We start from the raw sequence: 27,978 nt of genomic DNA on the forward strand, positions 1-27,978 counted from the left end.
TCTCTTATGGTCTTGTCTTGATTTGTCATATTCTTGTTTATTGCTTAATGGAACAAGACTTGATGAAACATAACACGAGTATAAAGTATTTTTTCCCATAAGTTATGTCAAGCTGGGGTTCCTATGTTATACTTAAAGTAAAGAATATGCGCTTATTTTTTATGTGTCACACTTAGTTCTTGTGTTGTAAAAGACATACTCACTTGCCTAAGAGTATTAGAGGTCTCATAATAGAACTATGGGTGCTGTCAAACACAAAGTTCCTAAGTTGTCAAAGGAACAATGGAAGAAACTTTGATGGAACAAGACAGGTAAGTTCCCAGACCGTTTGTAACTCACTTGTTTAAATTTCAGAGGGAACTAACCTATCTTTTAGCCAACTTTCAAGCATCTACGCCATATATATTCGATCGCAACATTATTCTACAACTCTAAGTTGTGTGTCCCTGTTGCATATACTTTAATTGTCCCATATTTAGAAAATCGAAGATTCTTATTAACCCAATTCAATTTCCTCTTTCCGTTCACACACTTTTACTTCTTATTCTTAATTCCCATGTGCTCTAAGTTTGTTCACCATCTTTTTATGGTTCAATGAAACATAAAAAATGGTGATTATATGTTGAGGAGGAAGTTGAAGATAAAGGAAGAAGAATGGTAAGGGACTCAGGGGGAATAAGGTAGGAACCAAGAAATCAAAATGGTTCAGATCTGGTTGTGGAACTCAAGTGTATGAGTGAGTAATATCTTCATTGATTTAAAATGTGTTATTCCAGGAAAGCATGCAAAATTTGTATAATGACACCCTTTAAAAAAAAAATATAAAAAAAAAAAAAAAAGAGAAAGAAAAGGAAAAAGGGTGATCAAATATTTAATTTCCTGGGTATCTATATATGAAGAATGTTGACTATGTTGATGTCGTGTACTCGTATACTTGGTGAGCTAGTGAAGGAACAATAATAAACGACGAAGGAACTTGATTATGATGAAACTGAAATCTATTTAAGTTCCAGTATGGAGAATGTTCCTCAAAGAAGTTGGTGGTTAAGGTAAGGGAACTGGGTTATCAATTGGCAAGATGAATATGTGTTGTGTTCAATAGGAGATTCAAGAGTTTGAGATAAAGTACAATGTGGCGGTTCTCATCTCAAAAGGTTTAAACGAAGAGCACAAATTCCACTTCACGTTCCCTCTACTTATTTTGTTCCATATGCTTCTTTATATATCCTTTAAGCTTGCGCTTTAATTGGTCTATTCATGCAATCCATTTCTAACTTTTTAGCTCTGATCTTTACTTGAATTTTAACTTCTTATTTGTCAAGTTCAATTAAGGGTTTTGAAGTTGGGCCTTTGGATTGTGAGTTGGAAGTTAGTGTGGAAATGGTATCCGTGTTTGAAAAGTGAGTACCTTGAGGCTTTTAGGAACAACAAGTGTTTAACTAGTATATACTTACTTATTATATGGTGGTAGGTGTGACATATGACTTTAAGTGCATATAATTTACGAAAAACAAACGTGTGGAACAATACCCTTTTTGATAATGACAAAAGGGGGAAGAATATGTATGATGCTTATGGTATGCAGTAATTAAGTCTAAAGTTATTACATCATGATTGTTGAAAGTATTTATATATTGATAAATGATGTGTATTGCTAAGTTCCTAACTATTAAGTTCTTGTGTATGTTCTTAACTTGTTTAAATGTTATTTCCTTGAAAAACTAAGGGGGAATAAATGTACAACGATTATCCTTTAATATGTGATGAGCATCAATAGTTTGTCATCATCAAAAAGGGGGAAATTGTTGAGCAATTAGGTTTTGATGATTATAAACTAATGATGATTATCTATCTAACGTGTATGTTAAGTTGTGCATAGAAAAAGCAAATTATGCTTGGAACAGGATACAAGGAACCTGAGTAATGACAGGTATATATGTAAGGAACTTGAGCAATATAGGATAAGCAATAGAGGAACAAGAACAACGATAAGTGTTATGGTTGATAAGCATGATGATGGCTAAGGGACCATGAAGGTAACTATGTAAACATGTGTTTACATATGTTAGCTTCATAAGGTAAGTATCCTATACATATATAGGTTATGTATGTGTAGGAGTCTTTTAATTTAGTTTAGTTTTCTTTATTGTTTTTATAAATAAAAAACTAACCTTCTGTTTTACTTTGTTATTCTCAGAAGTTTGCTCAGTTCGTCATCATCAAAAAGGGACAACTTGTTGATCCTTATGAGGTTTTGATGATGATGTTAAGAATTGAGCAAACTTCCATTTAATAAGGATTTTCTAGTGTTGTGATGTTTGCAGGTTCAGTAAGCGTTGAGGGCTGAAGTAGGAATTGAAACAGAGGAACTTTAGAGGATCCATGAGGATACAAGTAAATTTAGAAGAAGAGTTCCAGAAATGGAACTTCCAGAAGTTTCTTAACAGGAACTTCAAAACGGGTTGTAACGACCTGGTTTCGGTGTAATGCTGGGGAAAACCCTAAGATCCAGAATATATCAAGACTACAGGATTCCAGAACAAGAGTTTCAGAGAAGCAACATGAAGACAGAGAAATAGAAGTATATTGCTCTAGGATTCATGTAAGTATGTTGGACATAAAAGTCGGTCTGGAACAAGTCTATATAGAACCAAGGTGAATTCCAAACAGTCAATGAAATTAGAGTAACTGACTTGTCAGGAACTCAGAGACTGTCAGAGTTCAGGAACCTAATAGGAACTTAAGTATGAACGTCGTTAAAAGTCGGTTTTAATGATATATATATTTACCTTATACGTGCATATCTTTTAGGGATTTGGTTTTACTGAATAAAGATATTTATCTTCTAATAAATCCCTTTTGGAAAAAGATAAGATTGTTTAAAAAGTATTTTAAACAAAAAGATAAGTTTTGAATAAAATCTGATTTTATGCTAAGTTTATCTTATTATTATTGACAGTTTTTATTCTTAACAAAAAGATATATTTTCGGAAAACTGATTTTTAGAAAATATCTTTTAAACTTATCTTTTCAGAAAATCTATCTTTTTCAAGATGAAATGAATAATTCGAGTGTACTATAAATATGCTCATATGCATTCATTCAAAGTTGAGGCTGACGAAGTGTAGTGGTCGTTCTTAATGGTTTTATCCTTCACCACGAAGCTAAGTCAGTCCTCCTGGTCAAAGTTCCTATCAGGTTTTTGGTTACAATACGTCTAGTGAGTTCCAGACAGATCTTGAGTGTTCAACATATTGGTTTTATACATTATATCTTTTATATGTATTTGAGAGTTGTTTAAGGGTTTGAGTGAACTCTTGTAATGGGGAATTAATAAGGGTTTGAGTGAACTCTTGTATTAGGGTGAGAACTTGAGTGAGTTCTTTGTATGTAGAGAAGGCTTTGAGTGAAGCTTGAGAGAAAGAGAAAGAGTAAGGTTTTGAGTGAAGTCTTGAGTGAGAAGAGAGGTCTTTGAGGGAAGATTTCAAGCTGCAACTATTAGAGGGAATAGTTGTTGGGGATATGAGTTCGTTGAGGAACTCGGTAGAGGCTCAAGTTCCTCATAGGTTGTAACAGAGTCGTTGGCCTATTTTAGTGGAATGTTTTGAGTCAAAATCCCTTTGGGTCGAGGTTTTTCACTTCCTATTTGGCCTAGGAAGTTTTCCTCGTAAAATCTCTCTTGCACTATTTCTCTATTGCGTTAAGTTTCTTTTAATTCCGCAAAAAGTGACTAGCAATCTCCATACTACAATTCACCCCCCCTCTTGTAGTATTTCATCTAAATAACATACGTATTACTATTTTCAAAATAGATGGCAACTTCTTCTATAACATTGTAAAATAAATGATAGTTTAGAAATTAAAAAACTTAGAATGAGAATCTAGCAAAATGTTAAAACACAAGACTTACCAAATCTTAAATGCTTTATCTAAAATGTATTCTCATCAATAGAAAAAAAAAGAGTCAAACGTTACAGTTAAACGAAAATGGAATAAGTATGAGACTATTATTAACCCTCAAACATTTATGATTGATTTTAAGATGCGGGAAAAAACTACTCTCACAATTTATGATTCTTTGTCCTTTAATTTATGATTGATTTTAAGATGCGGGAAAAAACTACTCTCTCAATTTATGACTCTTTGTCAATTATAGAGTATTAATTTATGGGTAATGTTATATGTAGCCTTAGGGTTACGTATTTTCCTTAATTTATAATGAGTCTCCAACTCTTCATCCCCAACCTTGATTTGAAATCAAGTTTTGAATTTTTTGTTTTTGCTAACTATCCACTGTTTTTTTTTTCAATATATAAAAACTAGCGCTAATTTTTTAAGTAACACTACCCATTTGAGTTTTCTGGCTAGAATTTCTAGCAAATGCAGCACATTTTTCATGTTTTCTCCTAAAATTTGTTATAACCCTTGTATTTATAAGGAAAAATTGATAAGAACAATACAACCTTTAATCGGTCTTTCAAAAATAAAATGATCTTTTGACTATTCCAAAATAATGCCACTTTTGGGGGGTATTTGCTTTGACTAAAATAAAAAATATGGTAACCCATTTAACAGATTAAGTGTAACATACATGCCAAAGGTCGTGGTATTCTTGACAATCTTTCCTATTAATAACTTTCAACCTTCATTTCTCCTCTTCTTTTCACAAATAACATCGAATATTATTTGCACAACCTAGTGAAAACTTTAGGTGTTATGGATGACAAACAAATTAATTTTATAAAGTAAGGCCCTATTCACTTCATCTTATTTTTGCTAAACTGAATTATATTTACTAAACTGAAATTATTTTTGCTGAACTAAAATTATTTTTACTGATTCTCTGTTATATTTATTCTTTAAAGTTACTGAGTTTTACTGAACTGAAATTATTGTTACTAACTGAACTTATTTTTACTGAATTGAAATTTTTTTACTAAACTGAAAATATTTTTACTAAGATTTTTTTTAAGGTGAAGTGAACAGGGCCTAAGGATAAAAATTCCCAAAATTTTCCCTCAAAATCCCTTAATAATCACTACCGCTCTTCTTAAAATTACAATGAATACTTCTAAGACATCGTCTATTAGTAAATCACTTAAGCTATCCACGCGAAATTAGGATATTCAAATGAGAAAATCTCGCATATGACCCTGATAAGTCGAGTATTTTTTTTTTGGTGTAGTGGGAGCCGCAAAGGGCGATTATGTAAATGAGTAACTAATTTAGTTGTCGTCCATACTCGAGCAAAATTCTAGAACATCTTCTCTTCACCTAAAACAAAGAAATCTAGTCTGATTTTAATAAGGTCTAATCTGATATGATCTGAATTTTTATTATCTGGTATGATCTGATCTAATTTAATAATTTGACTAAATTTTGACTGCATTTTAATATTAATCTATGAAGAAAAACATTATCAAAATGGATTTTGTTAGATTCGTCTCATTATGAACTTTTCAAATATGTAATTTTCATTATATTTTTAATACGTAATTAACAATATTTAGCAATAAGTAAATGATAGTTAAAAGTTCTGATATGATCTAAATGTTTCTGATCTGATTTGATTTGAATTTATTAAGAAATAAGTAATAAGTATCTGAAACAAGTTGAATAGAACAAATCTCAAGTCTTCTAGACGGGTGGAATACCTAATACTCCGTAGTCAAATACTACGAATAGTCCACTCAACTCAAAAAGCCCGCGAATGACCTTTCTCCTCAGTAACTATATACCAAAAACCTTCCCAATTTTCATGATGTACGAATATTACCCATTACAGTATGATCATTTTCATCCTCATCAACTACAGTATACTTTCGCCAAGTACAATTTCCCACCCTTTTTCTCTCTCCTCTACCTTTATATATTGAGAATGACTCCTGGGTTTGATGGGTATTGGGGAGCTATATCACATTCTTTGAATCCTCTGTTTTTTGTTGAACAAAACAATCGAAAAAGATGGGTTTTTTTAGGAGTGAAAGCGTGATCTATAAGCCTGTTGATCAGATTGATCTTGGTCCTGAGAGTGATGAAGTTTATATTAGTCCCATTGTTAAAGGTTTGTTTAATTGTTCTTGTTTTGTTAATGCCCACCAGGTGTTTGATGATATGTTTGCTGTTTTATTTTTTGATTATATGACATTAATTGGTTGGTTTGACATTGGTTGGTTGTTATCAATGTTGGGATTTAATTGATTGATATTATTAATGGAGTATTTGCATAATGCCAATTGGGTTTAGCCCCTAAACTTTGTTAATTATGTATTAGTCCCATTGTCAAAAGTTTGTTCTTGTTTTGTTAATGCCCACCAGGTGTTTGATGATATGTTTGTTTTTTTTATTTTTTTGATTATATGACCTTTATTGGTTGAATTGACGTTGGTTGGTTGATACAAGTATCAATTTTGGGATTTAATTGAATAATATTAATGGAGTATATGCATAATGTCAATTGGGTTTACCCCCTAAACTTTAATTAATTATTTATATGATGTTAATTAATTTTTTTTAATAAAGCAGGGGTAAAAGAAAACATGAATGTCAAAGAACACTATGGGAAAGAAGCAAGATTATTAATTTTTTATGGTAAGGATAATTGTGAAAAAAAAAATAGCTATGGTAAAAAGATAATGACTTGGAATCCTTTGAATAATTAATCACTTTAAGCATTAGGGTGATATTATATTTGTAAATGGAAGGGCATACTCGGATCAAGGGGCAATGGAAATAAAAACTTAAAGTAAAGAGAATGAAGATGAAGTTAGTTTTGGTTGAAGGGGTGATGTAGTTATAATGCAGCGAGTAAGGATGTAAGATATTACCCTTGTTTTGGAAGTAATACATTACTCTAGTGAGATAATGGGTAAGTATTACCTCCAGAATGAAGGTGATAACATCCCGAATTTCTCCCCCACATAATCACTACATCAACCCATTAACCTTAACCTTCATCTACCTTCAATCTCCTCCAAATTCTTTTATTTCCTCATCAATACATTATTCCCAATCCTAGCATGCTCGAAGAATGGAAAAAGCAATATAAGATTTAGGGTGCAAGGGTGTATCTTACTAGCCCATTGATGAGATTGATATAAGACATGATAGTGATGATGTTTATATATTAACCCTCGGTATCAAATGATTCTTGTGGTTTCATAAATTCCTCCTGTAGATTGATTATGTTTTTTGTTTGTTTCTTTTAATTGCTTTACTTTTATTAGTTGAATTCTGAATAATGAATAATTGCCAAAAAGGCTCGAATTTGGTTTTGGTTGATCTTTATAAGGAGTATTTTTTGTATGTGCCAACATTGATTTTATGTTTGTTTTGGCATTTTGTGCTGGATTTTATCAATTTTGTCAGATTTTTTGTTCACAAAGTTTAGTGACAATAAAAGAGATAAATGTAAGCATGTAACTGATTCCTGAATCTTGAATTCTGGGTTGAGAATTTATTAGAGGTATCATGTTGATAACAGTAAAGATTAAGAGATCATTAATTGTAGTCGTCACTGAAATTTCCTTACTTGTGCCCAGCTCCACGTATGGCGGGAATTTTGGTCAAACTCTTTGTTTGGATTCTGGAGTGCAGGATAGTTGGAATGATGTTTCTGTATTTCCTCAAGAAAGACAACTTGATTCATAAGGTAATTAAAACTTTGGCCACTTCTTGTTTGATAATGCTATTACATACCAATAGGCATAAAAAAAGATGGTAATAGCTGTAAGAAGCTTCTCAAAAACAACATGTCTTCAAGTACATTTATGTAGATGAGAAAAACCTTTAATGTAATAATTAGTTTCTCACTAAAATAAGTTCTGCAGCTTGTTTCATATGCCGAGTTGGAAGAGTCACCTGTATATGTCCCATTACATCCTTCTGAAGGTATTACCTTCTCGGGAACACTTCATTTAGGTGTTACTATTAACTATAAAGCTCATTTGACCGTGCTCTGAAAATAATCCTACTTTCCTGCCTTCATATTTTTCAATCAATTCAGTAAATCAACTCCTTTAGATATGGATATTTATATGCAGTATATATACACATTTGAGTAAACATCTGCAGATCCCCCAGAGAAAGAAGTGCAATGCATCAAATCTAACAGTAATCCATGTGAAAGAGTACAAGAGGTGCTACAATGCCTTCCTTCTTCTTCAGGAAGTATTTCAAGCGATACAAATCCTTGGTTTCGGCGCTGGACAATAATGGACTACTCAGAAGCCTACAGATCTGGAGTGCTGACTCCAAGCATGGTATAACTTTGCTGTTTAATATTTATGGAGTACTTATATGTCATTTCTTTGGCTGTAACCTTATATGTGTGAAATTTTATTGCATTTCTTCCTTTACTCGTTTTCTTTATTTCCTTTTTTTTTTTTTCTTTTTAAGTTTGGGAGGATTGCGGGGTGAACTGCCCCTTTCAAAGTTAAAGTACCTTATTTTAATTCTTATCTTTTCTAGCTAGTTATAATATATATTCATTCATGTGTATGCCATGTGTATGCATACCATCTTTTACTTTTGTCCAACAATCAGAAATGCGTCTGTTTTTGGATGTATGTCACATATCAAGGGAACAAGTGGTTGAAGTGCTTCTTTTAGTTTGTTTGCAGGTGGCCGAGCGATTTATTAGAGCTGTCGGACAATCATCTAATACTAAATGCAATATGTCGTTTTTTATTAGTTGTGATGCCAAAAATATTTTGGAGCAAGCTGCTGAGTCTACTCTTCGTCATAATAAAGGTACTAGAGTTATGAGATAAAGTAGTTCTTTTATTTCACATATTCCCACAATACTAAAAATCATGTTTCCTGTAATCCTTTGAGCAACTGTACTGACGACAATCAATGAACTTCCTGAGTGTGTACATGCTACCGTTAGTTCAGTCTCCTCACATCAGTACAGATCAATCAACTGATCATTTGATTTTCCTTTAACCTGAAAATCAGTAGCATTTTTTTTCTTTCTTTTTTTTTTTTTTTCTCTTTATTGTAACACGAAGTATATTATTATGTGCCTCACTTGTTCTCCTCATGGTCAAAACGTCTTGCAGGAAAACCACTCTCTGTGCTGGATGGAGTGCCAATAGCCATCAAAGATGAAATAGACTGCAACCCTTATCCAACTACAGGTATGCTTATTTCCATAGTTTCTAAGTTCCTTTTTAAAACATAAAGCCCTTCTTGTGATTATAGTTTGTGGGAAAATACTCTGCATTTTTTTTTTGTAATCTCTTTTAGGAGGTACGAAATGGTTGCACAAGTTTAGATCCTGCGAAAATGATGCTTGTTGTGTTGAACGTCTGAGATCATGTGGTGCGTTACTCGTTGGGAAAACCAACATGCATGAGCTTGGTGCTGGGACAAGTGGAATAAATCCTCACTACGGGTATTATGCCTTTCCTCATCTATAATCACATATATATTCTCTCTATCTTTATCCAAATCAAGGAAAACTGTGTAGGGAAAAAAAATATATAAATTTGGCAGTATAGAATACTGTTAACTTGATGCAGTTCTACAGAGAGCTAGTTTTACCATAATTTTTTATAATCGGGTTTTTTTTTTTTTTTTTTTTTTTTTTTTTTTTTTTTTTTTTTTTTCTCTTCCTTGATTACTGTAGGGTAACTCTCAATCCTTACAACACCAGTCGGATAGCTGGTGGATCTTCTAGTGGCTCTGCTGCCGTTGTTTCTGCAGGATTATGTCCTGTCGCACTTGGTGTTGATGGTGGCGGTAAATAAAATATCATATTGACGCATCACATTAAATGCTCTTGTACTTAAATTGACAAGTACTGAATACTTGGCTACATATATGCAGGGTCAGTTCGTATGCCTGCAGCTCTCTGTGGTGTTGTTGGTTTCAAGCCAACTTTTGGACGTGTACCTCATACAGGGTGAGTACTATGTTCCTGAATTTCATCATCATGAGGGTAAAAAATGGAAATATCATTGTCATTCTTTTGCTGTATTCTTTTTTTTTTTTTTTTTTTTTTTAACAATATGAGGTCCAAATTGACTCATTTATTCTTATTTTGTTTATAGCGTACTTCCTCTTAATTGGACAGTTGGGATGGTTGGAATTCTATCTGGTACGGTTGAAGATGCTTTAATAACGTAAGCATTCCTGTACTACGTTCTCAAGTACTTACTCTCTTCATATGAGCTAATATCGTTAATAATCATGGGTCCTAATCTCAGTTATGCAGCTATTAGTGGTCAACTCCTCTCAGACCAGCCTACAGTTTTGGCGGTAATGTTGCTTAAACTCATAAGATAATTATAAGTTACAAGAATACAAATCACACTTCAGATGGTGTAATACAAAATCCTGCATAATTTTTTTTCGCCATGGATTTTTTTGAAGAGGAAGAGATATGAGTGAAGGACTAGAATTTTTCTTGTAGGAGTATCAAAATAAGAGTATGACAATCATGATTCACCAAGAAAGGAAAAACCAGCCACCATAAAATGGCTCCACCACTTTAAGCTCCAAGAAATGCTAGATATACAAGCCTGCTCAACAAAGCTCTTATAAAGAGTTTGTATAGCAGTGTATTTTGGCATTCCCCACCAACCATTAAACCTAGAAAATAGTCATTAACACTAATTGCCACAGGGATTTTCTTTTTACCTTCCAAGCTGATAGCTAACCTATAAGTGTGAAGAAAAAAAAGAAAAAGAAAAAAGCAACCAACCCACCCATTACATCCCCACAGTTTATTTTGAATTTATGGTTGTATGTGAGAAGAACTCACAATTTGACCAATAGTTTACCTAACTAAAGAATATAATATGTTTCCCTGATGACATAATAGCATTATTTTAGTTTCAGTGGAAGGCCCTCAAATAACATAAAATGACTCAATGGTTTTACAATTTTACTTCAGTAATTATGAGTATTATCTGCTCCTTCCGCTCACTTTCTAGAAACACAGTCTGCAGTGAATAATTTTCATTTGTCTAGGTTTGATCTTTTGCTTATTAGAACTGTCCTGTAAAGTTTCTATTGGAAAGAGTCCGGTCTCTAATTTTGTTTGACAGTGAAAGTTGCCTTTTATTCTATGCTTATTAAATTGATCTGTTGCTTGATAGCTAAAAGTTACCCCTCTAATCTTCATATCCTTTTCTTAAGTAACAATGTAAAATGCTGTATATGGTTATTGGTATTGCCATTTTTTTTCTTTTACCACTTGTTGATGCACAATAGTATGGATTATATGTTGACTGTGGACATGATTTTGTGATCTTACCAGCCTAAAGTGAAACTGCCTCTGCTGAGACCAAAGACATTAATTGGTGATATCAAAATGGCGAGATATGGAAAGGTTTGTAATTCATCTGACCCTCTATGTGCTACACACCATAAATTTTTTGCTGTAGAAACCTTTTTACAGTCAATTGTTCTAATGATTCTTTAACTTCTTTGTTTTATTCTCCTGGCATAGTGGTTTGATGACTGTCACTCTGATATCAAGCTTTGTTGCTCTCACGCTCTTGATAAACTTCAGAAGTGTTATGGATGGGAGGTAATGTATTCATTCCCGGCCATTCTGTGATTGATATGTTATATATAACCCAGTGCTTACATTTGTATGCTGGAGACCTTTATATAACAAAGACCCACCATGAATTCAAGTTTTTTAGTAGGAAAGAATGGAGTGGATTGAATATTTTCAATACTTTCCTGTTAAAGTTAGTTTCCTTTATTTTCCTAGACTGTAGAGGTGACGATACCAGATATAGAAACAATGCGACTAGCACACTATACAACAATTGGATCTGAGTGCACTGCTGCACTTCACCATCTTCGGCAGAAACTGTAAGTTATCCCATGCCTGCGTCTTTTTTGTCTAAGTGCTCTTCAGATTAATATGCTTGATTGACTAGATCTTTTTGTAATGTAATAGAAACTCCTCGGAAATTGGATGGGATGTACGAGTGGCACTTTCTATTTATGGTGCCTTTAGTGGCATGGAGTATATTCAATCTCAGAAAATCAGGTGATTCTTGTGCATTGGACTTGATGAATATAAATGGTCTGAACAAATTTAGTGGGATTTTCTGTTCCCAGATATAGAATAAATGTATCTTGTACATGTTTAACCTCACATTCTTCTGTACCCCTGCTCCTGCCAATGAAGTGATTTCTGAACACAAAACACATGAACTAAATCTATTAATTTTGTTTTGTTGCCGCAATTCAATAATTCTTCAGTTTAGTGTCGACTTGGTGTAACATATCTTCTGTCATTTGTCTGCAGGCACCGACAGATGCTTTTACATAACAAAATTTTTTCAAAAGCAGATGTTATTGTTACTCCAACAACTGGGTATTGTTTTGCTATGCCTCCTACTCTCTCATTAATGTTTTGGGCCTTGGTTAGTTGGTCACATATGTGTCTAATGCCAATATGAGTACCTAATTATATCTGTTTCGGGTGAAAACAATGGGACCTTGTCGAAGGTCCAATGAAATGGAGAAGACTGGATTCGGTCCAAGTGATGTTGGGCCGAAGGTTTCCTGCACAGTAAACACACGTAAACTAGCCTCGGGGGTGTTGCCGAGGAAGGCCCCTCCGATGCTAAAGTCAGTACAATGTGTAAGAAGTAGACACTATGCAAGAGAGTTTGTTGCTTGAGGCTTTGTTGTAATGTATCTAAAAAAATGAAATATTGATGGCTTTTATACCTCTTCATATATGGAGAAGTTGGGCCTTAGCCCAATTGGCTTGCTTTGTGGGCTGACCTTTGACTTTAGCACAATTGGAGAGTTGAACCTTGACCTTGGGCTTTTAATTGGATCATTTAGTGCTTAGGCCCAATTGGACTAAATTGGACCCAAACAACTTGCCCCCCAGACCCGATTTGGAAGGATGACGGGTCGGGTTTGATTTAATTCAGAAAAGGAGGGAAGTAAATGATTTAATTAACCCAATTGAATTTAAACCGTAATTAATGAGATAACAACGATTAATGATTGTGGAAGTTGGACGGATAATGGGCAGTTTAATCACAAGATCATGTGTTTAACGGTTACTTAGTGGGGTATTTAAGAGAAATTAAAACGCAGACTCCTTGTATTCCCGTACCTGGAGATATATAAACAGAGGCGCGTCATTTCTCCTCACTCATTCACCAACACAAACCCAGAATTCTCAAGAGAGAAATCAAGAACCCGCATCAAAACTTCGCAAATTCCCCGAGCATTAAGCTTAGAAACTGAGACTTGCCACTACGAACTCGTAAATCGGCAATTTTCGCTTCAGATTAAGGTAAATTCCTTTGATTTCAGTTTATTTTTCTTCGAATTCGAACTCCTTCCCCTTTTCTTTCGACTTTTTCTTCGAAATAATCAATGGCAAGAGGAGTTAGAGGCAGAGCCCGTGCTCCAAGAAGAGCAAGGCCGATTCCCGATCCTAGGAACAGGATTGGGACCTGGAATGGTCAAAGGCCGGAGTCTGACCCTGCCGAAGGGATTAGGGCGACTCCCCTTTCCTCGGCTCCTCCTCAGAGAACGGAGGAGCCGAGCGCTTCTGGGCAGGATGATGAAGTTCCCGCTGTCCTTTGGGATATCCTCCCCGGGTTTTCAGAATGGGAGAGTGCCGAAGTTGCTTCGGCCATGATAAAGAACCGCCCTTACCCATGGTGGGTGGAGAATGCCGACCAGTACCGGTTTGCCGAACAAATTGAATTACATTACGGCATCCTTGAAGCTGATGGGTATTGGTGCCGAATGCCCTCGGCATCCGATAGAATCCATCGTCCACCCCCGGGGTATGTGGGGGTGTACACAAGACAGCTTCAGTACGGGCTGAGGTTCCCTTTGGACGTATTCGTCCGAGACTTGCTGATCCATTACAACATCTCTCTATGTCAATTAACTCCCACCAGCATCCGAAGGGTAATGACATATTTATGGGTCTGCAAGTTCTTCAAGTACGTGCCGAACCTGCACTGCTTCAAAAAGCTCCATCGGCTAGTGCCAAATATTCAAAGTGGGCACGGAAGCCATGGTTCTGGGTGGTACCGGATTGAGTCCCGGCCCCAATACCTAACCATGTGGCCAAACGACTCTTCAGACAAGGACTGGAGAGGTCAATGGATTTGGGTTAGGGCACCCACAGACCCGGGCCACCCTTGCGTCTTCAGCGCTCCCCGGTATCTCGCTGAGCCTGATCCCGAAATGGGAAGTCTAGGTCCCCCCGCAGATAACGGGACGGATCCGAACCTGGATCAGCAACATATCTTCGGCAAGCTGCCGAACCGGGGGGGCAGTGGCCGAATGCAGCATATCCCGGAGACTTGGCTCCCCGATACGCATTACGTTTTCCAAGAGAATATGCTAGCAGCTGTCGGCCTCAGCCGAAAGTTTAAGGATGGTGAGCTTCTTCGGCTGGGGCCGAGGCCTTTTAATTATATCTTCTTCTCTCACTTCGCTTTTTTATGCTGTGCCAACTTAACTGGATTGACCTTTCTCTTTTTCTTTTTCAGAGCGGGACGAGACCAACGTTGGCATTAACTACGCTCGTCTTGGTGTCAACCGAGAGCGAGTTGTAACTGAACGGGCCCCGTCTATCACTGAGCCGAGGCATAGGGAAGTTCATCTAGACTCTTCCCACTTCCAAATTGAGGCTGTTGCTCTGTATCAGAGGCAGAAGCCTTGGTGGAAGAAGAGAGATCCTTGGTTTCAGCTGCTGGACGAAGAAGCTGAAGCTGCCCGCACAGCCGAAGAGGTTGCACGGGTTCTCGAAGCTTGCGAAGGAGGAGAAGGGTCCTCCAGAGCTGCTGAAGCCGAAGCTGCAGCTAGAGAGGCTGAAGAAGACGAGGCTTTGCTGAAGACCTCGGTGAGCTTTCAGACTTAACTTTTTTCTTTTCTTCTTTTCTTTTTTTTTTTTTTACTCACATTCTTCCTCCCCCCTGTCTGTTACAGTCTGAAGAGAGTAACAGACACAGAGAGGGGAAAGCTCCTGTTCGTCCTGAAGACCAAATACAAGGAGAATCTTCAGATTCAGATATGGACGAGCAGCCCCTTCTGAAAAGGCGCCGAAGAATGGCCATCATCGGTCCTCATGACTTTCAAAGTAGGCCGATGACCATCGGCGTTTCAATAAGGGAACCCGAGGAAGGCAATGGATCGCCGAGGGTTCCCCGGCCACCACCCCAATCACCTCAAAAGACCCCTCCGCCACCTCCTGAGATGGAGGTGGATCAGAAAACTCCCGAATCTAAGGGAGGGGTCCAAGAAGAAATCAAGGAGAGTGCTGCTGAGCACGAAAACAAGGATGCCGTGATGTCCAGTGCTGAGGGCTTCACGGCAGACATCGCAAGAGAGGTTGAGGCTTTCGTCCTCACCCCTGAAGAAGAGGAGGTCATAGTAATTGACTCCTCTGAGAAGGATGATGCTGAGCCATCTAAAGCCAATCAAGCTCCATCGTCATCCTTCCCTTCTTTCCAGACTCTGCAATCTGGAGAAATGGGTTTCTCGGCCCCCCGAATTCCAATCCCAGACCATATCTGGGACCTCATATGGGGTCAGAACCGAGAAGGAGCTGCAGCCTACTTCGGCAATTTTGCTGGCATGTCCGAAGTAGATAGGGCAAGGATCTGGTCGCTGAAGGCCACTGCTGGGATGGGCGAATCCAGCAGATCAGTTCCTGACCCAGCCAGGTCTAACCAACTGCTGATGATGCAGGTAATTTTCCTTGTCTTCATTTCCTCTGAAATTCAGCTCTATTTTTTTTTTATTTATTTACATATATTTTTTGTCTTCCTGTTTTCAGTTCGTGCACAATCAGACTCTTACTGTAGAGCTGATAGATACCCTACAAGATAGGGTAGACGCTGCTGTGCACGACAAGAAGGTGGCTGAAGAGGAATTAAAGCTTGCTAAGCTGAAGCAAGCAGCAGCTGAAGAGAAGCAGCAGAAGGGTGAGGAGTATGAGAAAAGAGCTGCTGAAGCCCTCAAGACCTTCTGCGACGCTATGGAGAAGGAAGTTTTTCCCCCACTGATGGAAGGGGAAAAATTCCTCCAGGAGCATATGGGAGTGGACGTCTCCAAATTCAAGGCTGCTATTGAGAGCCGAATTCAGGAAGGAGCTGCTGCACAAGCTGAAGTGCAGCAACGTCTAGAGGCTCTTGAAGCCAGCCGAATGGCTGCTGAAGAGCTGCTCCAGGCCAAAGATGTCCAACTCTCAGAGGCTGCTGCTGCTGCCGAAGCCCAAAGAGCTAAACTCCATGAGGCTGAGGATCAACTGATGACCCAGAAAGTTGAAGTGGCCCAAGCTCAGACAGAGGCTTCCCGAGTTCAACAGGAGCTGACTGAGCTGAAAGGTTCCTCCTCCAAGCTCGCTGATGAGCTGAAGAAATCCAAGGAAGACTTGGAGGAGACCCAGAAGAAGCTGGCTGATGCTGAGGCTCTACTCAAAGTCCGTGTCTACACCCAGGAAGAATATGAAATGGGTTTCAGAAACGGGTTCAGAGTGTGCCGAAGAGTCTGCCTTCATGCTGAGCCGAAGTTAGACTGGTCCAAATGTGCTGAATGGGTCCAGGATCCCGAAGACCCTCATATGAAGTATGCAACTCCAGCCGAAGCTGAAATTCTTAAGGCTGAGGAAGCCGAAGAGGAAGCTGAGAGAATGGAGTTGGCAGCTGAACAGAGGGAAAGGGAGGCTCGGCAGAGTGCAAAGCCTGCTTCTTCTGCTGCTGGGACTGAGGCCACCATGGGGCTCAACACTGATCAGTCTGATCCTCAGGCTGAAGCATAGGAACTCGGGCAGTCGTCTTCAGAATCTTGCGGTTCATCATGCGCTTAACTTTAGACTTGCCGCTTTCTGAATTTTTTGCCTTGTTTTTTGCTTCAGCTTGCCTTGTCGTACAACAGTATTATTATTTTTTGCTTATGTACGTATTTCGGCAGCTGTTATTTTCCGCTTGTGGGCGGCTGCCGATACCGTTAGATTGAACTTGTAGCTCAACTTTTTAGCATGAATTACTAATCTGAAGCTCTTTTCTTCAGTTGCTTTATTTTTGAATGCTTTATTTTTGAATGCTTTACTGCTTCTGTTTCTTCAATTCTGCCGAACATACTTGCACTGATAGCGCTTCTTGTCCCCCCAGCAATTGAAGTATAACTTCAGCGAAGATTGACTTCATCTGAAAGTTGGATATCCGAAACACAGGGCCAACCGAAGGCAATGTTTCGGATAATGGCTCTCTGGGATACAAGGCTCAGTTAAGGCAATATCCCAGAATTTGTCCATGGACTCGTGTCTTTGGAGAACAAGTCTTACTGAAGTTTGACTTCAGCTGAAAGACCAGTGTTCTTTAAAAAGACGAGTTTTGTCAGCCATCTGAAACCCAGTTACCCGAAGGCGAAGGTTTCAGACAAGGCTGATATAAAAATTTTCAACTGTTGCTGTTATCCTTGATTTTCTTTCTATCTTTGAAAAATGGATACCCGAAACACAGGGCCAACTTAAGGCAATGTTTCGGATAATGGCTCTCTGGGATACAAGGCTCAGTTAAGGCAATATCCCAGAATTGTCCATGGACTCATGTCTTTGGAGAACAAGTCTTACTAAAGTTTGACTTCAGCTGAAAGACCAGTGTTCTTAAAAAAGACGAGTTTTGTCAGCAATCTGAAACCCAGTTACCCGAAGGCGAAGGTTTCAGACGAGGCTGAATAAAAAACTCTTAAAGAGTAGATAGAACAAAGAAAATTTTGAAAAGATAAAAAGTTGTAGACATTTATATAAATGGCGGCTCTAAGGCCTTTCATTAGTTCAAAATGTACTTACAAAGATTGTTCTACCCCGAAGGGTTTACACATGGTATTTTTTAAGTACACCAGCGTTCCAGTGATTTTTCAACTCAGTTCCATCCAACTGCCGAAGTCGGTATGTCCCTGGCTGAAGCTCATCATAAATTTCATAAGGTCCCTCCCATGCAGCTGAGAGTTTCCCATGGATTCGGCCTTTCTGAACTGCAGCAGCATTCCGAAGGACAAGGTCTCCAATTTTGAGAGGCCTTGCATGGACCCTTCGGTTATAAAATTTGCTGATTCTCTGCTTATAGGCGGCCATTCTATCTCGGGCTGAGTCTCTTACTTCGTCGAGGAAATCGAGAGATTCCCTCATCAGTCGCTCATTCTCAGCCGAGAAGTGGTGCACTCGAAGGCTCTCAGAGCCAATTTCCACTGGAAGGACGGCTTCGGCACCATACACCAGTTCAAAAGGTGAATAGCCCATTGCCTCTTTTTCAGTTGTCCGAAGGGACCAAAGGGTTCCAGGGAGCTCCTCTAGCCATTTGGACTTTTGATCTTCCACCCTCTTCTTGAGGGCATTTAAGATCTGTTTATTTGCAGCCTCGGCTTGTCCGTTACTTTGCGGGTGGCATACCGCTGAATATGCTAGTCTGATGCCGAACTGATCTGTATACCGCTTCAGCGGTAAGTTATCAAATTGCCTCCCATGATCGAAGACAAATACTCTCGGGATGCCAAAGCGAGTGATGATATTCTGCCAGATAAATTTTCTGACAGTTTGCTCTGTAATGTTCGAGGCTGCTTCGGCCTCGATCCATTTACTGAAGTAGTCGACACCAACTATCAGCCATTTTTTCAGGTACACAGCCTCTGGAAATGGTCCCAGTATATCCAGTCCCCATTGAGCAAACGGGAGTGGATTAAGGATCGGCTGAAGATCCCTTGCTGGCTGATGGATAACTGGAGCATATTTTTGACATTTTTCGCATTTCCGAACCAGCTCCTTAGCATCTGCGATCATGGTGGGCCAGTAATATCCAGCCCTCAATGCCTTGTGGGCTAAGGTTCTTCCCCCAATGTGGTTCCCACAGATGCCGAGGTGAATCTCCCGTAGGATATAATCTGCATCTGTTGGTCCCACGCATTTCAGCAATGGGGCTGAGAAGGACTTTTTCAGAAGTTCCCCCCTGAAGACAATGAACCTAGAACTGGTTCTCTTCATCTTGGAGGCCAAAGCTTTATCCTCGGGAGTTTCTCCCCGAAGCTTGAAAGCTAGGATGGGGTCCATCCAACTAGGCTCTGGGTCAGCGCAGCACATTTCAGGTGCTTCGTCGACACTTCTCTCTCGACGCACTTCTACATATACAGATCTGTTCAGCTCGGTAAAAGATGAACTAGCAAGTTTGGAGAGTGCATCGGCTTGAGTATTCTGACCCCTTGGGATCAGCTGAACCTCAAAAGTTTTCAGCTTTGCAATGACTGATTTGGTCTTAGCAAGATAAGCTATCATGGAGGGCTCTTTGGCCTCGTAGCTGCCACTGATCTGATATGCAACTAGCTGAGAGTCTGTTTTTAAGCAGACATGATCGGCTTCCAAGGAGATGCACAATTCTAGGCCAGCGATTGCTGCCTCATATTCGGCTTCGTTGTTCGAGGCCTTAAAAGAAAATTTTAGTGCATACTCGAAAGATTTGCCTTCGGGAGAAGTTATCACTACTCCTGCCCCCGAACCGTTTTCGGTGGAAGATCCATCCGTAAACACGGTCCAGACTTTCTTTTCATTGTCTAGCGTTTCTTGGTATGAGCATTCGGCCAAGAAATCCGCTAGAGCTTGAGCCTTAATGGCAGTCCTCGGACGGTAACTGATGCTGAATTCGGTGAGCTCAAAAGCCCACTTGGCTAGCCTACCAGATTTTTCAACCTTGCCGAGAACTTTTTCCAACGGCTGATCAGTTAAGACCACTATCTGATGGCAATCAAAATAGGGCCTTAGCTTCCGAGCAGCTACTACTACCGCGAAAGCAACTTTCTCGAGTAGAGGATAGCGAGTCTCGGCATCCGTCAGTGTATGACTGACGAAGTAGATCGGTTGCTGACTCTTACTCTCTTCCTTCAGCAATACTGCGCTGATGGTGGCTGGGCTAACGGCCACATATAGGTACAAAGTTTCTCCTTCAGCTGGGCTAGCCAGCGTTGGGAGTTGAGCCAGATGCTCCCGAAGCTGTTTAAAGGCGTCTTTTTGCTCTTCCTCCCAAACGAGCTCTTTCGTTTTCGGGAGTTTCAGGGCTTTGAAGAAAGGTAACCCCTTATCCGAAGCTCTGGAAATGAACCTCGAGAGGGCCGCCATTCTTCCGGTGAGCCGTTGAACATCCCGCTTCGTTTTCGGCTCAGGAAGGTCGAGCGCCGCTTTGACTTTAGAGGGATTGGCATCAATCCCCCTCTTGCTGACCATGAACCCCAGGAATTTCCCTGACTTCACGCCGAAGACACACTTCTTCGGATTCAGCTTCATTTGATGCTTTCTCAAGGTGGCGAAAGTTTTAGCCAGGTCCTTTACATGGTCCTCTAGTTTTTTGCTTTTGACGATCGAGTCGTCGACATAGACTTCCATGTTTCGGCCCTTTTGATCGGCGAAAACCTGATCCACCAGCCTTTGATAGGTTGCCCCCGCATTTTTCAATCCGAAGGGCATCATTTTGTAATTGTACACCCCAGCGTTCGTGACGAATGCTGTCTTGGCTCGATCGTCGGGGTGCATAAAGATCTGATGATACCCCGAGAATGCGTCCATGAAGCTAAGCAAGGCATGGCCACTTGTCGAATCGACTAGCTGATCGATTCTCGGCAAGGGATAGAAATCCTTTGGACAAGCCTTATTTAGGTCCGTGAAGTCGACGCACATCCTCCAGGTACCATTGGGCTTCTGAACCATCACCACATTTGCCAGCCATTCTGGATATTGGCAAGGTTCAATGAATCCTGCCTCCAGTAATTTTTTGACCTCGGCTGCGATGTCTCGGTTCTTATTGGCGGAGTAATTCCGCTTCTTTTGCTTAACTGGTCGACACGTCGGGTCAACATTAAGCTTATGGGAGATGAGGTCTGAACTTATCCCGGGCATATCAGCTGCCGAGAAAGCAAACACATCTCTGTTATCCCGAAGGAGCTGAATAAGTTCGCAACGGGTGTTCGGATCAAGGTCCATCCCGATTGTTACACTTTTCTCAGCGTCTCCTTCGACCAACTCAACTGTTTCAGTCTGTTGGTCCATGTCCATTGCTGATGGATTGGACTCTTCATAATCTGGCCTGCTGCCAATGTCAGCAGGTGTCCCAGTCTTTTTGTTCTTCGGCTGGCTCTCCGAGTCTTGCGGCTCAGCTGAGGAGCTAGCCTTTTCCCTTTCGGGCCCTTTATCTCTGGGTACAGATCCTTGGGCCGAAGCACTTAGGCCTCTCGGCTTTTTTGTGCTTGGCTCTCTTTCTTTTTCTTTCTCCTCCTCATCCTTGTCGTCGTCTGGTCGACTACTGGATGGCTTGAGGTAGTTGCACCTTCGGGCGTCCTTTTGGTTGCCCTGTATCCTTTCGGGGAAGCCCGCGTCTGAGACGTAAATCATCAGCTGATGATAAGTTGAGACGACCCCTTGGATCTCATGAATTATGGGTCTCCCCAAAATCACGTTGTACACTGAAGGAGCGTCAATGACCAAAAATTCAGTCATGACATTCCTGGCTGCTTCATCGCAGCCGATGGTGATAGGAAGTGTCACCTTCCCATCTGGATAAGTTGAAGCCCCGTTGAACCCGGATACCGGGTAGGGTACCGGCGTAAGGTGCTTGGGCTTCAGCTTGATTTGATTGTAGGCCTTTCGGAACAGAATGTTTGCTCCGCTGCCACCGTCAACAAGAACCTTACTGACGTCATGGTTGGCCACCGTGGCGATGATCACCAACGGATCCTCGTGAGGGAACGTTACCCCCCGGCAGTCGGCGGCTGTGAACGTCATGTTCGGCACCGGCGACTGGGGAGACTGAATGTCAGCGTTATTCACCTGATGGGTTAAAGCCCTAAGGTGTCGCTTGTGCTCCCTCCGAGAGCATGTTCCTCCCGAGATAACATTAATCGGAGAGAATTTTCCCTCTGGCTTTTTACTGTTCTTCCGGGGGAAATCGAGGTCTTGCCGAGAGTCCTTCGCTGACTTCTCGGACTCTTTTTTCTCGCGGTAATCCGCGATGTATTTTTTCAAGTATCCCTTCCGGACCATGTCCTCTATCTGGTCCTTCAGTTGGATACACTCCTCAGTGTTATGTCCCGGAGATTCGTGGAACTCGCACCACTGATTTTTATTTTTTCGCTGATACCACTCTGGGAGTGGTCTCGGCTTTCGGTAACTCTGCTCCTCCTTCGTCACGCTGTAAATTTTGGCGCGTGGAAGAGAGAGCGGAGTGTAGGACTCGTATCTGCCTGTGTACAAGGCAGATTTTTCCTTCTTTGGGTCGCTGGCCGAGGATTGCTCCGAGGCCTTTGACTTTCCCTTTGCCTTATAGCCTTGGCCTTCAGACGAGGGTATTTGTTTTTGTTTCCCTCCCCCGAATTGAGGTTGGGTTTTCGCCTTATTCCACTCTTCGGCTCGGATGAACTTATCCGAGGCATTCAGAGCTTCCTCCAAGGTCTGCGGGGTATGCATGACCATGAAGTCTAGGAACTTCCCGGGCTGAAGGCCATTTTGCATTGCAAAAACGGCTAGCCCCTGGTCCAGCTGAGAGACACTGGATGACTCGTTGCTGAAACGGGTCAGATAGTCTCGGAGGCTTTCGGTTTCCCCCTGTTGCAGACTCATGAGTTCCGCAGTAGTCTTCTCTCGGCGGTTTGCCGTGGAAAACTTGCTCCTAAATTTGGAGGACAGATCATCCCACCCTGTTATGGAGCCTTGCTTTACTCCCTTGGAGATCCACGCTTGCGCGACCCCCTTGAGAGTAGTTGGGAAATATTTGCACCAAGTCGCTTCGGATCTGGGGCAAAGATGCATATGAGCCTCATACGAGGCAATGTGGTCCTTCGGATCCGAAGTTCCATCATATGTGATGTGCGACGGTATTTTAACCGTGGGCACGTGCTCTTCCAGTATCCACTGCTCGAATGGCGAACTGGCAGGTAGCATAACGGCCTTGCCCTTGTTCCTGGCCGAAGGGACCGCGCTCCGCCCTCTTAGAGAGGTAGGAGTGGTTTTCGTCCCTGGCTGGGAAGTCTGGGCCTCGGCTGCAGGGAACGAGAGGCGACTGTGCACGCTCGGTTCCTTGCCGCCGAGTCGGTCGAGGACGCTTCGGCGAACAGTCTCAGGTTGTTCTCGGTGAGCAGATTCTGGCCGAGAAGCTGAACTGCTGCTCTTATGCGTTTCTGGTCGGGAGGTTGAGGATCCTTTGAAGAATTGAGGGTTCTTTTTCCTCTCTCTTTCAGTTTTCCAGGTATCCTCTTCCCACTCTTCCAGTTCCCGGAAGGAAGGAAGTTTCCCGCCATCATGGTCTAGCCTCCTCCGCTGATGCCGGGTATGCGGAGGAGTTCGATCACGAGGTGGTGGCATACTTTGTGCCCTCATTGCCTCCATGAGCACTGCCAACGCTCTTGCCACCTCCTCCGAGCTGGGCCCCGTCAAAGGGGTCCTCGGCTGAGTATGGGAATGAGAGCGGACGGTCGATGGTTGGCTTTGGGGCACTGAATGCGTCCTATGATCGGATTGACCCCTGCTAGACCGAGAGTGACTCGGCCTATGATGAGAATTATGAATTACGGGAGAAAGGGAATCCTCCCTGTATGATCCTCGCTCCGAGCTGGCACCCTTGGGAGAGTTCCGGTCCGGCGAGGGTGATGGTGTAGGGGTTTTAGGCTTTTCGCCTGCTCCTTGACGGAGGCCTTTGCTCTTGCGGTTCTTAGCCATTGCTACTAAGATAATTGCAAGATGATCTTGGTTAGAAATTTGGCTTAAAGATTTTTTCGAAAGTCTTCCCCACAGACGGCGCCAAATTGTTTCGGGTGAAAACAATGGGACCTTGTCGAAGGTCCAATGAAATGGAGAAGACTGGATTCGGTCCAAGTGATGTTGGGCCGAAGGTTTCCTGCACAGTAAACACACGTAAACTAGCCTCGGGGGTGTTGCCGAGGAAGGCCCCTCCGATGCTAAAGTCAGTACAATGTGTAAGAAGTAGACACTATGCAAGAGAGTTTGTTGCTTGAGGCTTTGTTGTAATGTATCTAAAAAAATGAAATATTGATGGCTTTTATACCTCTTCATATATGGAGAAGTTGGGCCTTAGCCCAATTGGCTTGCTTTGTGGGCTGACCTTTGACTTTAGCACAATTGGAGAGTTGAACCTTGACCTTGGGCTTTTAATTGGATCATTTAGTGCTTAGGCCCAATTGGACTAAATTGGACCCAAACAATATCTATGAACATTAATGTCTGCTACCTCATATGTAAAAACAATTTATTCCTTTTTTAGAAGTTAGTTTATATAGTACTATCAGTTATAGTAACTTGTCCCAATGTTATGCCAGTGTAACTGCTTACCTGATCAAGGATGATGCTTTAAAAACCGGCGAACTTGATTACATTAATGGAGGTACACATGTTAAGGAAACTTCCGTATCTTCCTAGTGTTTGAAGCTTTAAATCCTCAGGCATACTTTTTAAGGAAACTAAGACATTTTCAATATACTTTTTTGTGTCCAGCCGCCCTGGTACGCTATCAAATAGCAGGAAATTTCCTTGGCCTTCCTGCAGTTACTGTACCGGTGAGTATAATATATTTTCTTCCTTTTGCATTCACTGCTTGAAGTGAAATTATGGTCAATCCTTTCACTCTTAGCTGACAATTTTCAATTACTGTTCTAGATTGGATATGATTCAGAAGGATTGCCTATTGGCCTGCAATTTATCGGAAAACCATGGGCTGAAGCAACATTGATTCACATAGCATCTGCAGTCCAGGTAAACCTTCCTGTTTCTAGAAGCTTCTTTAAGAAAATGTTATGCTTTCTCGAAATGCTAGTGTCAATCAAATAAATGTTCCCCCTTGTCATGAATTAGTAGTCACACTGTCGTCTCTACTCTTTCATAAGAAAGTTATGACCATTATTTTACTTAAACACCTTTATAATCCTTCCCATTTTCTCTCGACCTCTCCTTTTAGATGGGGGTATGCTTGGAATTTATAGTTTTGGAGGTAGGACTAATAGCAACCAAAATAACTAAACGGCTTAAATGAAAATGTCGTGGCGTGACAATAGATCACTGCCCTAAAGTCAAATTTGCCCCGCACAGTACACGCGGACTCATAGCAACCGACCTCCACGGATACACGACTCTAACTCTCCGGTGTACTACGAAGAGCTAGATTGAGAACACTTTAATCAATGCCCAAAACAAGATACGAGTACTATATTTTTGTGTAACATTTTGGAGTCAAGAAGAGAAGTATATCTTTTTGCGTGTACTTATGAAGTAGAGGAGACTTCAATTTATAGTGGAGTAGTAACCCAAAGAAGGAAGCCATTCACGACAATCATGCATGCCCAAGTCAAGGAGTATCAATTAAATCCCTTTAATTGAGTAATCACAATCAATCAAGCATTATGTACTTAGCCTCAATTATGCACGGTTAGGCTAAAAAAATGGGTAATAGAAAGAAATAATTATGGCCAAAATGTCAACTAATTGATATTTGCAAATTTGGTTATTGATCTTTTGAAGCAAAAATGTAACCAGACTTGGATTTTTATTATGGGAAGAACTCCAACAATAATTCCAACATATAGTACGTATTTCAATTTAGGAATGTGACAGTGTTTTCTGACATCAAACAACATACATCTTATTATTTCCAGATTTACTGCTTATTGCATAGCAAAAGTGAAACTGTCACACTGATGTCCTAATACGGTGCCATTAGGGGTGTAATGTTGTCTTTTATACCAGATGAAAAAGAATGTTAAGTGGTGACAATGATGCCTTAATATTGAGAAACTTGCTGTTGTACTTGTTTTGATGATGAAGAATTGTATTAGCTTCCTGCTGTTTCTGATGTTTACTAACTATTCTTGTTTCATCAGGCTTTGTGCATTTTAGACTACAGGAAGCCAGCAGTTTTCTATGATCTATTCAAATCAATATGATCGGAACTGAACTTCATTATGGAGAGCAATGTAAATTAGATTTGGTATGTAGTAAAGGGGTGTCTGACTGTCTGATCTTCAGATATACTGCAGCACGTCAGAGATGAAAAGGGCAATCTGTGCTGCGAGGCTATATTTAATTACTGTTAAAATTTGATTGAGCTTATTTGTCAAGTGATTATAATTGAAACTATAATATCTTCAATTTAATACAATCTGTTTGGCTTTACTTGCATTACTTATTTATTTATGTATGCTTTGAACAATCACCAGATCTACTGTTCCCAACATAATGAAAGTTGGAGGTTATGATTTTATTTTGTAACACTCGACAGTTGATAGGAATTACGACTACAATGATTTACAGTTTTTTTGTTTTTTTTTTGGAAACCATGATTTCCAGTTTATAAATATATGAATATATGGTTGAACTTGAAACTAAAGCATTACTCCGTATAATATTCGTCTTATTTCCAATTACAAATATAAAATGCAGAATTTGAAATTTTTTATTTTTTTTGGATGCAAATGAGGGTCAGAGCCTATTTATTAAAACAAAAACGAAAAAAATCAAGCTACAAACGTGGCCAAGCCACCCCAATAACATCCTCCCCTAGAAGAATTTGAAACATTGTTATGTTCACATGCATCTGCCTTTTTGTCCCCAGAAGCCACAAGTATATTAGATTTACACAGTCTATATTGTGCTATTGTGCTATTGACACATCATTCATCTCAGTAAATTATACGTAGTACGGAGTAACTCATAATTTAAGGGGTAATCCTAATCGGCTACTCCGCTTTCCTAAATTTTTGTAAGCCTATTCTAAATACTTCCCATAACAATCTAAAAGCAGAATTTTCAATAGTGGATGATGGTTTTTAAAATCCTTAAAATGACTACTATTATACTTATTTTTTATTGGCTGATTTTAATTTATTTTTTAATGTCAAAATTAATTATAAATCATTTATTAATTTTGAAATAATTTCAATTTTTTTTATAATTTTCCTACTTCCTCCGTTTTTTATTATCTGCAACAATTACCAAAGATAGGTGTTTCATATTATTTGCAACAAGTTTTTTTTTCCTTTTTTAGTAAGTTTAGTAAGTGTAAAATTACCATATTACCCTTAAAAAAAACTGATTATATTCTAACCTACAATCTAACTATGATTAATAACCCCAAAACCCCAATTTCATTCTCACTTATTTCTCACCATCTCCTTCAACCATCACCTTCAATGGCAAACACCACCACCAGTCCACCACCACCACCACCACCAGTCCACCACTACTACCACCGTACCGATCTCCACTCTATCTACATCTACCCATAAATTCCCCCTCTCTTTGTTCATCTCCCCTCAAATTCAACCACCACCTTCGCCGGAAGTCGCCCTATAAGTGTCATGCTTGTCGTCGTCGCCGTCTCCGCTTTCTCTCTCTTCCTTCTCCTTTTTTTTCATTCTTGTCACTAAAGCTCAAATTTGAAGGTTTTATGGTCAAATTTAACCATGAAAATTTTAGATCTAGAATTTTAATGGTTAAATTTGACCAAATAAAGCTTTAATTGATGATAGAGAAGGTAATGGTTTCGTGGGGTTTGGTTTCGTGGGGTGGCGTGGGTCTGGTTCGTGGTGGTGGCTGTGTGGGTTTGGTGTCGTGGGGTAGCGTGGGTCTGGTTTTGTGGTGGTGGCTGGATGGCGCGGGTTGTTTTGTAGGGGCGGCGTGGGTTGGGTTTGTGGGGCGGCGTGGGTCTGGGTTCGTGGTGGTGGTGGTGACTGGGTTCGTGGTGGTGGTGGTGGTGGCTGGGTTTTAGTGGTTTGATAAATTTTTGTTTTTTTTTTTAATTGGATTAGTAGTTAAGTACATGCCCTTGTATTTCAATAATCATGCTTAGGAACTTTTACCTCGGCCTCCGCAACCGGTACGGTTGTTGCAGATAATAAAAAACGGAGGTAGTAATTAATTTACAAATTTCAGTTTTTAATACTACTAAAATAAAAGAATAATTCATAATTTAATTATAAAAA

The 27,978-nt window shown here is 40.1% G+C and overlaps 1 protein-coding gene across 6 annotated transcripts; it reads left to right on the forward strand.

The window, feature by feature from the left end:
- The first annotated feature begins 5,758 nt into the window (after nucleotides 1–5,758).
- Nucleotides 5,759–26,312, forward strand: LOC110736655 (fatty acid amide hydrolase-like). Of its 6 annotated transcripts, none has more exons than XM_021916937.1 (20): nucleotides 5,759–6,064; nucleotides 7,542–7,651; nucleotides 7,830–7,920; nucleotides 8,074–8,261; nucleotides 8,622–8,751; nucleotides 9,063–9,140; nucleotides 9,250–9,397; nucleotides 9,632–9,744; nucleotides 9,832–9,907; nucleotides 10,056–10,127; nucleotides 10,212–10,263; nucleotides 11,267–11,338; nucleotides 11,459–11,539; nucleotides 11,729–11,832; nucleotides 11,921–12,013; nucleotides 12,275–12,343; nucleotides 24,325–24,389; nucleotides 24,500–24,561; nucleotides 24,662–24,757; nucleotides 25,879–26,312. In XM_021916937.1, exons 1-20 carry the CDS (start codon nucleotides 5,965–5,967, stop codon nucleotides 25,939–25,941), a joined length of 1,863 nt encoding a protein of 620 aa, XP_021772629.1. In that variant the 5' UTR covers nucleotides 5,759–5,964; the 3' UTR covers nucleotides 25,942–26,312. The 6 variants fall into 6 exon arrangements, with proteins under 6 accessions (XP_021772629.1, XP_021772630.1, XP_021772632.1 ...); XM_021916938.1 differs by having other exon boundaries at nucleotides 5,762–6,064; nucleotides 7,830–7,890; XM_021916940.1 differs by lacking the exons at nucleotides 5,759–6,064; nucleotides 7,830–7,920 and having other exon boundaries at nucleotides 7,554–7,651; nucleotides 8,611–8,751.
- The last annotated feature ends 1,666 nt before the right edge of the window (nucleotides 26,313–27,978 follow it).

Source organism: Chenopodium quinoa, unplaced genomic scaffold (assembly GCF_001683475.1).
Source record: "Chenopodium quinoa cultivar QQ74 unplaced genomic scaffold, ASM168347v1, whole genome shotgun sequence".
NCBI lineage: Eukaryota > Viridiplantae > Streptophyta > Magnoliopsida > Caryophyllales > Amaranthaceae > Chenopodium > Chenopodium quinoa.